This window comes from Miniopterus schreibersii (assembly GCF_964146895.1).
Source record: "Miniopterus schreibersii genome assembly, chromosome: 12".
Classification (NCBI taxonomy): Eukaryota; Metazoa; Chordata; class Mammalia; order Chiroptera; family Miniopteridae; genus Miniopterus; species Miniopterus schreibersii.
Window position 1 is genome coordinate 25,101,383 of NC_138112.1, and position 13,525 is coordinate 25,114,907.

At 36.3% G+C, this 13,525-nt stretch overlaps 1 protein-coding gene across 3 annotated transcripts in view; it reads left to right on the top strand.

Annotated features, from left to right (window-relative positions):
- Positions 1-13,525, top strand: part of GRM5 (glutamate metabotropic receptor 5) — a 377,398-nt gene that overhangs the window by 118,060 nt on the left and 245,813 nt on the right. For all 3 annotated transcript variants that reach the window (XM_081152626.1, XM_081152627.1, XM_081152628.1), the window contains one exon: positions 13,011-13,260. In XM_081152626.1, the coding sequence (XP_081008752.1) occupies positions 13,011-13,260 (250 nt within the window). The remainder of the gene's footprint in view (positions 1-13,010; positions 13,261-13,525) is intronic.

Sequence of the window (13,525 nt, forward strand, 5' to 3'; positions counted from 1 at the left end):
TCGGGTTGTGGTCCCTGCTGGGGTCAGGGACTTGATCCCCAGTAGGGGGCATGCTGGAGGCAGCCAGTTGATGTTTTTTTCTCACATCCATGTTTCTTTCTCTTTCTCTCCCTCTTCCTTCCTCTCTCTAAAATCAATAAAAACATATTTAAAAAAAAAGAAGAACAGGTAGAATAACGCCCTGTGGAGGTCATCTGTAACCATTGGCAAATAAGAGACCGTGGGCATGCTTTTCTCTCTTCCTCTTCAATACAGCCCTGAGAAGCAGGCCTTTTGATAGATCATCTCATGAAACGAGCAATCAAGTAGCCTCAGTCATCCACTCGTGGTGGCTTCCTCTCCCTTCCTGCAGCAGTTTCAGCTTCCCTCAGCCCTGGGTTCTGGAGGACCCGTGCTAAGGTACTTCCTGTAATCGTGGGGCAAATGGACAAAAGTTTGATAACATCTACTTCGTGTGACTAAACTAGTCTTTGGAAACAGGGCAGAGCTAAGCTATTTACCATGTCAAATACAAAAATTAAAATTGCCCAGTGATAACTGAAGGGCGAAACAGAAATTGCAAAAGGATGTAGTATATGTCTTGTCACCTGATGTGTCCAATTGGAAGTAATCTCTTGTTCCTTTGAACTCTATCATCTACATCCAATTCAGTACTTTATACCTCTATTATGGTATGTATGTATAAATGTATATATATGTAGGTCATATATCTATATGACTATTTGTATATATATATACACACCAAGAAGAATGTCTATTATATATATACACATATATATATGATCTTATATCAGCCTTCTATGTGCTTATTAATATATTAAGTAACAGATATTCATGTAGCTGGCTCCCCTACAGCCTTATATAATATGTAGTTTTTAATTTTTATTCATTTCAAAAAACGCTTGGATACTGAGTGGGATGGAACCTATCCTCTTGAAGGTATTAAATCTGGGATCTGTGGAAATGACCCAAGATTTTAAAAACTAGTAAACTGGGTCAGCCTTCCTCCATCTACCCTCCTCTCTTCCCGAGATTAAGAGTTTTAGTGGCTTCTAAAGTACATACAACCTGGAGTCAACATAGTAATGCTTGATATTAGCTTTCTTCTGGAGGGAAACTAAAATCACAACTTTCCTGGTTCTAGGCCAGAAGGTTTTGCCTTTGCCTTAGAACAGAAACTCCTGGGGATTTTTTGGTATTAAAAACAAAACAAAACTGGTAAATCTGACTTACAAGGAAATGTACACTTCTTTCCTACAGGTTTCCAATTATTTTATCTGCAAACAATTTATTTCTTTAAAAATATATTTAGTGAGTTTTGTTCTTTCTTGGTTTGATGCATATGGAAAAAACGCATGTCTTGTATCTGGTGGAAAGTTACTGCAGTTGTTGGCACCCTTTAACAAATGACATGGGCACATTCAGGAAAAAAAGCCTTATAATGCTAAACAGCTCTCAAAAGGTTGGAAGCTCTCAAAAGGGTGGAATGTCTGAAAGGGCCAAATAATACTTGATATAATGTCTGGGAATTACAGGTAGAACAGATGCTTAAATAAAGCTTAGTGACATAAATGGCAAATTTTCCCTCTTCAATTAAGACTATTTTCCATATATTTTCAGAGACATGTTACCAAGACACCTTTTCAGTAACTCTGCATTGAGGAGAGTTTCTGACTCTTGAAACATATTTAAATATATACAAAGCAAGCCTAGCTTAGAAATTGTCCACAAGGTTTAGAATATATTTGAGAAATGGAAAATGGAATTGGGAGCAAACATGTGTAAGAGGAATGGAGAAAATGGCTGAAGTTATTTTCATGATTATTACAATATAACAGAACAATGTGGGAGGCAGATCTAAAATCCCACTCTCTAAGGATCCTTAGAGTGACAATTTTATAGATAAAGAGACATGTCCACAAGAGAAGCTCCATGGTTTCTCAAAGACCCTGCAGGTGATAAGAGCAAGATTTTGAACGGTCTCTGCTGTGCGTGAGGCACAGGTTACTAACTGTGCTGCCCTTCATCACAGACTCGATCTTAGTCCAGCTCAGTCCTTTTGGAGCATAGTGGACACAGAGTAGCTTCAGTACCACAGCTGCTTTGCACAGCTGTTCACAATAGATACTTAATAATAATTTATTAATGAAAAGCTGACGAGCCTTGAGGGCATTATGCTAAGTAAAATAAATCAAGCAGAGAAACACAAACACTGCATGATCTTATATGTGGAATCTAAAAAAGCTGAACTCAGAGAAACAAAGAGAAAATTGGTGGTTGCCAGGGGCTGGGGATGGGGAGGGGGTAGGAAATGGGGAGATGTTGGTCAAAGAGTACAAACTTTAAGATGAATAATTCTGAGAATCTAATATGCAACATAGAGACTGGAGTTAACAATACTGTGTTGCATACTTGAACGTTGCTAAAGAGAGTGTATCTTAAATATTCTCACCAAAAATAAGGTAACTATGGGAAGTTATGGACACGTTAACTGACCTTATTGTGGTAACTATTTCACAATATATATGTATATTAAGTCATCACATTTACACCTTAAATTTACAAAATGTTATATGTCAGTTTTATCTCAACAAATCTGGGGGGGGGGGGGAGTTAATGCTTATTTTTTTAAATGCGTTTATTCAGTAAAACTTAGGCAGCCTAGGCTCTGGAGAAAAAAAAAGTAATTAAAATGCAACCCCTATTGCTGATTAGTTCACAATCTTTTAAGGAGTCATAAAAACAAGTAATTACAATAAAACATGAAAAAGCCTGTGATGTTTGAGTGGGTTGGGCAAGGAGAGCACAGTAGTAATTCAATATTCTCTAATGAGGATACAGTGCTAGCCAGGTGTGTGATTTTAAGAAAGGGTAAAAAGAAATAGGTGAAATTAATTTTAAAAATACATTTTATTTAACTCAATACATCCAAAAGTTTATCATTTCAACATGTAATCAATTTTATAAAGTATTAATGGGATTTTTGCATTTTTTCAGACTCTTTGTTTATTGCCAACAAAATACCTCAATTTGAATTAACCACATGTCAAACAGCAACATACACACATGCTCAAGAACCACATGTGGCCAGTGGCTAATCGGACAGCACAGGTCTCAACTACAGACGAGCCAGCCGGAGGCCATAGTCCTGGAACCCAGCGTGTCTCCCCCACTCCCGAGCAGAGCTCAGAGTTTGACAACAGCAGCAGCATAGCCATTGCTCTACAATGGATAAGTAGAAATTCTTTCTACTTATTTCTAGATCCTCAAGTAAATGATGGTCCAGACAGATATTTCCAAACCGAGTCCCTCCACTCAGTACTGTGGGAGTCACTGAGTCCTTCCGGGGGGAAGGGAGCGACCACAGAACCGAGACAGTGCAGATCTGCACTGGAGAAGGGGGTGGCAGGCCAGGGCGCGGCTGCCAAAGAAGTTCCTTCTTTTCAGAGAAGGCTGTCAAGCTTGAGCAGCGTTGGCTGTGCTGCCGAGGATTTGTGCCTTCAGCTGGTGATGGGAGAATGTCTGGGTTGTCATCAGATCCAGTTAGAATAGAGGATCAGAGGTGACTAGCGAGCTAAAACAGAGGCACAATGAAAAACTCCCCAGCCCTGCGGAGCCACTGGCACCCAGCTCCATGTAGAGTTTTGTCCTTTCTGTGCAAGTGGAATCGCTCTTAATGAGACATGCACTGCAGGCTTTGGCTGCGAGGCTGACAGCTTATAAAGAAAGCAGAAGGAAGTCGGAGTCTGGAGGGTTAGACTGGGAATCTGGGTCAGAGCTTCTGTCTCAACTTTTTTATTTTCCTCTAGGAAGAATAGCTGGGAAATGAAACAAGTCAGACACTCCGATTTTGACTTGTTTTTGAGAAGATGGATAAAGTGTTTTGTTTTGTTTTTAATTTTGCAAATCTCAATTTAAGCTGTATTAGCAGGTAATAATTAAAATACTGCAAAGTGTTTAATATCAAAATCACTTTTTTTCTTTCATTTGTCCCTCTGAAGTCCTTGCTCCCTCTCCAGCAAAGACATGATGTGTCTAGGTCCAAAAGCCCCCCCTATTTTTACAGGCCTTGGTCTATAGAAAGTTATAATTAAGCATTGTGTATTTTGTAGGAAGCCTCAGATATTTAAACACCAGTTCTCAGAAGTGATGTGGATTGGATCATTTAGTGCTAAATCTTATATCTATGCTATTTCTAGTAATTAGGCAAAAAAAGTTATTTGTTAAATAATATGTGTTTGCTGAAATGAATTCAATTTGGTAGGAATTGGTTTCAAATGCAACATTTAGCAGTGGGTAAGTGCCTTTGCAAGAAACACAGGACTGTTGAGCAATTCTCAGAGCTTTAGGGTGATAATATACTGTAGGGAAAGAGCACTGGTTTTGGAATGGACAGATGAAGGTGGGAATTCCAGCTCCTCTACAGAATCGTTGTTCATTATTGGCAACTTCTCTCAGCATGAACACTTCATTTATAAATGTGGGAAATAACAGCTACCTCATAGGATTGGTTGGTTTGCATTATTATTTGAAGTGACTAGTGCAGTAACTGGTACATGTTGGTAACCTTTTACCAATTAATTTCACAGGATCTAGATAAATGTTAATAGTGATGGTGATGATCACACAGCCTGCTCTTATGTAGCTTCTACTATGTTGCCAAAATCAGTGAATTTTTTTTTTTTAATCATTCATCTTACTTTAGTATTCACGCAGTTAATTATATAAAGAAAACAAAAGCCCTTTGCTATCTTGGTTTTCATAAGGATCCATTCTCTTGATTTCTCTTGTTTTCCATTGTTTTGTGAGTTTTTCCTTCTTAATTAATACATAAATATTTGAATTATTTACGCTATAATCAGAACTCTTACCTTCACATCCCACACTTTCATCTATCACTGTTACCATCCATATGTCGATGAGTCCCAAACAGTTCCAGCTTAGACTTCTATTCCCTGAGCCAGATGTCCTTACTCAGTTTCTGGCATGATATTTCTAATTGGCTATTTCACAGAAATTTAAAAATAAGTTCTAAAACTTTATCTTATTTTTTTTTCCATTTGGTTCCCTTTCAGTTTTCTCTCTCTCAGTTAAACCTAGTTACAAAAACTAGAGTTACTGGAGGGAGTCAGTATCACAACTTCTCATTCCGAGGCTCAGAACCCACAGAACAGAACCAGACATGGCACTCAGACTTGTACTTCACATGTGTGGCAGTCATAACTCTCATGTATATAGCTTTCATTGACTTTGTTTCATGTCCTCTGCCATGTATGACTTAGTGTGTTCAACTTGTACCCTTTCTCTTTAGATCAAACTTCTTTTTCTAGTTTCATCCCTGGTAGCCAGAAGAAAAATTCACCACCTTAGTACACCACTCAGCAAACCACTTGACATATACTTTTTCTGACAATATCCTATAGCCCTGGTTAGTATTCCCATAAATAATATTTTATACATATAGTTAAAAATCCAAGTTACTAAGTTATGTTATACTAGCATTTTTTTTTCTGCTGAATTCACTATTCAAGAGTTGCTCAAATGTTACTTATATAATCCATGCCTAGAGTGATGCCTAAAGTGAATTTGCTTAATGAGATACTTCTAGGACTTCCAATATTAAAGCAGCCTGGATGAGATCCATTAATGGCCTGCCATTATATTGAATGCTACGCTATATGGGTAATGTCATAGAAAGACTCCAGGGTAGGATTTGAAATAATTGGACAAAACTTTGAAATCTATTCGCAAAGGTTTTATAGCAAAGGGATTTATTATAACTCATGGAACCTTGATGAGGGTACATGATTGATGATGATAATGTTTTACTCCAATCCTTTAGCTTTAAACTTTTCTCATTAATCATTTCTCCAGCACCTAAAGCACCTAGCTCTCAAGTTCAGTGGCCTTGTTTAGGAATATCACCCGGGCCACTTAACTTCCTTGTTTTTTTCCCATTCAACAAAAATATGTATATACATTGTTTTTGTTGTGAGGATGGAAATATCTACCTTGAAGAACATTATTGTCTACTAACAGGAGATAAACACAAATGAGTCCAACAGAGTTTGAAATTACTATACTCATTGAACATATGTCTATAATAGGGGGAATACATATATTTTAAAGAGAGGGGAACAGAACATCCTCATAAAAGAGATATTAATAAAACAAGAGCAGGTATTTTTATTTCTGGCTTTTCTTCCTCTGGCTGTTTTAGTTAACCACTAGTTTAACCAAAACATAGCCCACTCAATATGGGCAGGTTTGGCTAAGATTTTATGAACATTTTTGGCCCCATGAAAGGGCAGGAAGTGGTGACTGGGCACTGGTTTATTGTTCCTGCCTACGCATATCTGGGGGGGATGGTATCATGCCAGCAGTAACTCCCAGGAGAAATGGCATCATTTTCCTTCATTAGTGTTAATAAAATACATTGTTTATAATAGCAACAGGATATTAGTAGTAAAAGCCATTTGGAATGCATTTTTAAATTACTGTTTATATTGAGAATCTTCATTTCCTTTTTGACAAAAGATAGTTTGGTCCAACTAAAAGGAAAAAAAGTTCTAATATGGAAAGCCAAGTTTAATACTTTTCTTAAAATTGAATTAATATTTTCTAAAGTGAATACTTTCTGAAAGAATTGTTTTTAAATATTTAGCATCTACTTGATAATTGTATTTGAACAAATAAATTCACCTTTCTAAAATTTTACTCTTTCCTATCTTTCTGTACCCCTTTTCTGTTAAAAAAAATCCCTGATTACCTACTATGTGATGATAAATATAGTCAAACAAGTGTATTTACTACCCTCAAGGGGCTTACAGTTTGGAAAGTAGAATATATAAATATTCAAAATATAATAAAAATATACATATACAGCATGTTACATATCAATATATGTACATCATATAAAATACAGAATATATACTTTAAGTTAACTCTAATACAGTATAATAGCACCATAACTTGTCATCTGACTCAGGGAAATCACCTTAGAAATCCCATGATGAAGCAAATTATGTAAAGTGGGTTATGTTTTCCTAAAGAGAAAATGTTAATATTGTGGATTGTATTTTTAACCAAGTTCTCTATATCAAATAAATCATCAGTATGATCAGCCTTGTCATAAAGGTAAATGAACCACAATTATAAATGTTTCTAGCAAATATACGTAACAAAAATTATGCTCTTCAGTATTATAAAATAGATGAATAGGTTAAAATGTGTAAATATCTGGAGTCTACCATGGGACTAGTATTATGCCCCTACTTAATTAGTACTTAATATCTTTAAAATGAGTAACCAGGTTACACTATCCCTGTAGGGAGATCCTTGAAAAGCCTGGTGGAGCAGGTAGGTCAGTTTAGTTCCACAGTCATTTGCTGGGCGGCTCTATGGAGATACTATCTACAGCCTAAATAAGTTTACAGTCTGAACATTTGAGTTGGACCAGGAAGAATGGGTATGATTTCAACATGGAGAAATGGGGAAACGGTATTCCAGGTGGAAAGAACATCATGAATAAAAGTAAGTGGGAACATGTGGAGTATTTAAGGTACATATGGAAGAGCCTAGGAAGAAATAATACCTGCAAATTAATGGTAGGTAAGGTGTGAAAAAATGAAAGATAGGAGATAATAAGAGGTTATGTTACCATGTAAGATTCTGTGCAAGGAATAATGAGGGTCTGATTATGGTGGGAGAAGTCAAAGTACAATGGAAAAAAGGAAACTAATGTCAGAGAAAAGAAAGTTATTTGTATGTTTTAATTATGATTCTATTACTTTTTATTCTTATGATCATGTTCACCAAAACACGTAAGACTTATAAATTTGGACCACATCTCCAATGAATATTTTGCCAGGGATATCTCTCACTTACTATCTGTGTAATCACACTTTATTTCTTTTATCTGAAAGTATGTTTAAGCCACGGAAGCACAGCAGTTACTGATAGTGAATTGGTGCCACCAGAAACAGCAGTTGTCTATGGTTATACATTACATACTAAAGAATTGTTTAGCGCCTTTAAACATAAAGTTCAAATAAATTATCTCTCTTTGGTTAGAGGAAAGTTTTAAAGTTATTCTTTAGCAAGTCTTACTTTCAATGTGTACTTTTAGGCTCACATAGAGGGAAATACTTCCAGATCCCCGCTGACACAATACCAGTCAATGAGTACTAGTGATAGCAACTGCTTTTAAATAGCAACTGAGGTTGAGATATTAGAATCTTTTTATCCAGAGGAACACTGAAGTCCTCAGGAAAAAATCCAGATGTGTTGACTATCGCACAACTCTGTTCTTCAAGTTCTAAGTGAAATATTATATAATCACTCACTGGAGTAATACATTCTAGACACAAATGGCAATTTTGATTGTAAGTCAGATAATCAGTTCGACAAGTACTTCCATCTGGAAAATTCCCAGTAGGTATTGATTACTTTGTACTATTTATTCATGCATTTGTTCTTTTTTAAAATTTATCTTTATTGTTGAAAGTATTACAGATGTTCCCTTTTCTCCCCCATGATCCCCTTCTACCCCTCCCTCTCCTCCCCCAGCCACCCCCCTCTCCCGCCCCAGGCCTTCGCCACACTATTTTCTGTTAGTTATCTTCCAGGTCTCTGTGAGGAATTAGGAATACAACAGTAAATAACATTCATGTTCTAAAAGTATATGCAGTCTAGTAGGAGCACAGAGAAGTAAAGACAATATTCTATTGTAAAATCAAATGAGGCACAAAGGAGGGGATGCATAGGAGGGTTAGAGAAGACATTGCAGTGAAATCCCTGGAGGTTGATATTGAAGAATCAGTAAGTGGGAAGCCATTTGAGAGGAGGAAGGCAACTTAACTGGACTTTGCTTTTTTTCATCTAGATCTGTGACATCTTGTGGATGTCACCTCATTTCTAAAGTTTTCTGGTATTCTAGAAATGACTCATGTAGTCTTAAGTTAGAGCATCTACTCTTGGAATAAATGTGAATCAATCATGCTGTCATGGGTTTCAGGATTACTGTGTTTCATAACATAAGAAAAAAATAATCCTGGTCCTATTTTACATTTTCATGCATTAGGCTCCTATTCTTGGATGAAATGGGGAAAAATGTTATGCATCTTTGAAAAACCAACTGATGTGATAGAAACTTAGAACCAAAACAAAATGATATCTAAGCAGTTGTTTGAAGTAATATTTGATTTTGATGAAATTTGCTCTATAATGATGCTGTTTACAAAATCAGCTACCAGAAATTCCTAAGTTATTTTCATTATAGAGATAGTATAAAATAATTACATATTGGTATATTTCACCGGAAACATATGGGGATATCTAAAAGTCATACATTAACATTTACTCGTTTACATTTGACTCGAGGATATTATAGGAAAATTTCATCCTCTGTATCAGCATGCCTAATTTCTTTATTCAATGATGTCTACTTGGCGTTTCATTTAAAATGGTTCATATCTACTTTCCCATTCCAGCAACTTCTAAGTATGTTATTTAAATTTTTCCATCAAACTTGTACTTTCATATTTTTCAAAATCAAATAGTGCAGAAGGGCTTGAAATAAGAAGAGAATTTTATGTTTTTGTGGTTAGTATGAATATATGCTTACTTTTTAAATGCCTATTTTTTAATTTATGAACAATAGACATCTCTTGGTTTCATGTATCTTCTCATTTCTTCTCTTAATAATATTAGATTAGTCTACATATTTGTTTAGCTTAACGTAATTCCCTCTCTTTCATTTTCTAGATATCTTACTTCCAAGTCGGAAGTAGAGCATTTTAATACCCTTCCCATTCTACCAGTTCTTCCTGCTTCCACCTTTCAACCTATCGTCTTACTCTTTAATCTTCATAGTAAATACTGACAACATATATATTCTATTGCATAATGGGTTTTCCATGTTGCCTACATGCGGATTTGCAAAGTTAAAAATCAATATCTGAAATTTGCATCTTTACAACTATAGTGTGAGCTGACTCATGTCAGGCTAGGGTCACATTTCTTTTCATAATTCCCAGTCACAGGCCCCCTGCTACTTGAAAAATGTCTGATGGATTCCTTCTCACTTTTACCAGTTGCTTAAAATGAAGCCATAGGCTAGTTTGATATTCCATACCATATCTTCCTTTCTCAATCATTTGATTTCATTGTTGAAAAAAATCTTTGCTTTCTTAGATTTTTCCTCATTCTATTTATTGCTTGAAATCAAAATCTATTTCACTTACTTTGAGAAGCCTATGAACTTTTTTTAGTTGCTCCTTTTTTTAAAATGTGTAATTCCAGAATACAGTCTTTTTATCAATACTGAAAATCTCGACACTTCAGTCTTCCCAATTTTATTGGAAAACATGGAATATATATATTCCTAGTTTTAATCCCCAGCGTGCAGTGGGTTTCTTTTATTAAATTAAAATTATGATTTTGCAGAATTTTTATGTCTCACATCTATTAAGACTGTTTTCTATTTAAATTTTAAAGAGTACTACTTGGGCTTTGCTCTAATAAAATCATGTTTCCCCAGTAAGCTTATTTTTTAGTCTGATATTCAGTACTAATGCCATTTGCCACATTATTTGTTTTAGATGCTTCAAGAGAGAGCAGCTTAACTATTTCTAGAATATTTTTTATAACCCCAGTAGGTACAGTTAATTGGGTTCAGGCTACCTGTGAGGTATTTTACTTATGTTAAATATAATATACAAAATGCCCATATATACAAAATGCCCATATATTAGGCAGCGTTATCTCTGATTTTCAGGTGAGAAAGCTGAGATTTAGAGAAACTATTCAAACTGAATTAGAACTCAGATCTTATCTAGTAACAGGGTCTCTCCCTATATAAGCTGCTTCCATATAACTTACTGTATTAACAAAAACAATGTTAAAAAAAATTATTTATGCAGATGCCCCAGCATTAATCAAAACATTAAGTTCAAGACAGCCAGTTGAAAAACAGAGTTGGCTAAAAATAAATCAGAGACTAGATTACTCAGATTAGTGTAAAACTAGTAATTTAGGCCCCTTGGCACATTTTTCAGAGAGAGAGCCCTTTAAACTTTGTTAATTGCAAAATAACTACATTGCCCACCTGCCATCATCATAGAGGCTCCTTGTTGCTTTAATTCTGGAGAAAGAAAGATGCAGCTGGCTCACCAGTGTTTTTGGCTGGGACTCAAGACGCCTGGTTCTGCTTTGCCCTTTAAAACTGCACAAAAATCCACCCTCAAAGTCTAAGCATCTCATTTGCAGAAGGCACCTGTGCAATAGTGGAGCAGACACAGGGTCAGGAACTAAAAGATATATGTTCAAACTGACTCTGCTGCCTACTTGCTAGATGTGACTTCAGATTTATCTGCTGTGAGGGAAAAATAATATTTCCTTTATCACAGACTTGGTGTGAGGAGCAGTGAGCTAATGCATATGAACTGACTTTCCAAAATTCAAAATGTTATATAGGTGTAGCTATTTGTAGGTTATTTCTAACATGGTCCTATAGTGAAACCTATGCCAATGGCTGCCTTGTACTCTCTTATTCATTTGAAATCTACTCCTGATGAAATTCCAATTCTTAGGCCTCATTGGTTAGACCAGTTACATCTTTACACGTCCCACAGCTTGGGTCATGTCATAGTCTCCTGTATTCTTCAAATCAGTGTCCCTCACCCATCTAATTTTTTGAAAACTCAGAAAATGAGCCCAGTATGAGTTATAGAGCCTTAAAAGGCCCCAAAGTTATTTAAAATTGAAACATAATGACCTTTAAATGGGAAAGAGAAGTGCAGATAAAATTGGGCTCCTGACTCTCCTAAAAGTCAGCCATAGAAGAATGCAGGGAGCAGAGTCTTCACTCTTAGATCTGTGAATGGAGCGCAGCCTTCTGCCTACTGTGTATGCAACCCTGAGGGAGTGTCAACTTAACTGCCTCATCTGTCACCTGTAGCATGGAGGTCGTAATGCATACCTCAAAATATTATTGTGAAAGTTAAATGCGATCACATATACAAAGGTCTACACTTCCTACCATACAGTCAATTGTCAATATTGATCCCCATTTTTTATGAATATTAAAAGGCCTCCATTAATCCTTAGCCCCCCCCCAAATTTTTCAAAGGAATTTGCAATTATTCCCCCATGTAACTAACTTCCCTATGGTTGTATAGAATGAAACTTTAAATGTTTTTTCATAAGCTTATACATTTGTCTGTGGCATTACTAAAATCTCAGGGATCTGAATTTTTCAGTTGGGATAAAACCACAAATTCTCATGATTATTAATAAAATATGCATAATATTGTAAAAATATAATACGCTACAAGATATTTGTACATCTGTACTACATAAAGTATATGTATTGCATATGTATATCATTAAGCACAACAATCGGAATCAGTAATGGGAGATGATCATGGGAAGACATTGGGAAGCAAAGAGAAGATGGAAGAAAAAATAGTAGATAAATGTCATCATCTCACACTAGAATATAAGCTTTTTTGAGTCAAAGAGGGAGCTGAATTGCTTGTACTTTTAACATTATACTCTCCCTCAGTGAAAAATTTTTTAAAAGTGCAATGCAGCACTGACCAGGTGACTTGGTCGGAGCATGGTCCCTGTGCACCAAAAGGCTGCAGGTTCAGTTCTAGGTCAGGGCACATACCTAGGCTGTGGGGGTTTGACCCCCAGTCAGGGTGCATACTGGAGCCAACTGATTGATATTTCTCTCTCACATTGATATTTCTCTCTCTCTCTCCCCCTCCTCTCTCTAAAATCAATAAAAACATATCTTTGAGTGTGGATTTTTTTTTTAAGTTCAATGCATATATGTAAAAGTATAGTTTTATTGTGAATCACCCCAAATAAGCAAGTCAATAAAAGAGCAAAAACTCATTCAGGTCTTCAGATTCCAAATCTAAGACTGCCCAGTAACCTTCTAATTGTACCAATGAGTCCAACACTCCCATTTCACTACCCTCTGCTTTTCTGTCTTCACACAGGCAACTACGGAGAAAGTGGGATGGAAGCTTTCAAAGATATGTCGGCCAAGGAAGGAATTTGCATTGCTCACTCTTACAAAATCTACAGCAACGCAGGAGAGCAGAGCTTCGATAAGCTGCTGAAGAAGCTCAGGAGTCACCTGCCCAAGGCCAGGGTGGTAGCCTGCTTCTGTGAGGGCATGACTGTGCGAGGACTGTTGATGGCCATGAGGCGTCTGGGTCTGGCTGGAGAATTTCTGCTTCTGGGAAGGTGAGTGACAATAAGAAAATTCACATGGAGTTAATACCAGGAATTTGGCAACATCAGAGAGTATCTTTAGGTGCACAAGGATAGTTGCTTTGGAAGCTTAGTCTGTGTAGTAGAAGTAGAACTTAAATATAAAACACCAGAGCCTGGAAATAATCATGGGAAAAAGTAGATATGCCATGTGCCGATTAATGATGATAATAGGGATAAACACATAAAGATGATGAGTCCTTAAGTCCTCCAAAAAATGACTATAAGGAGACGAAAT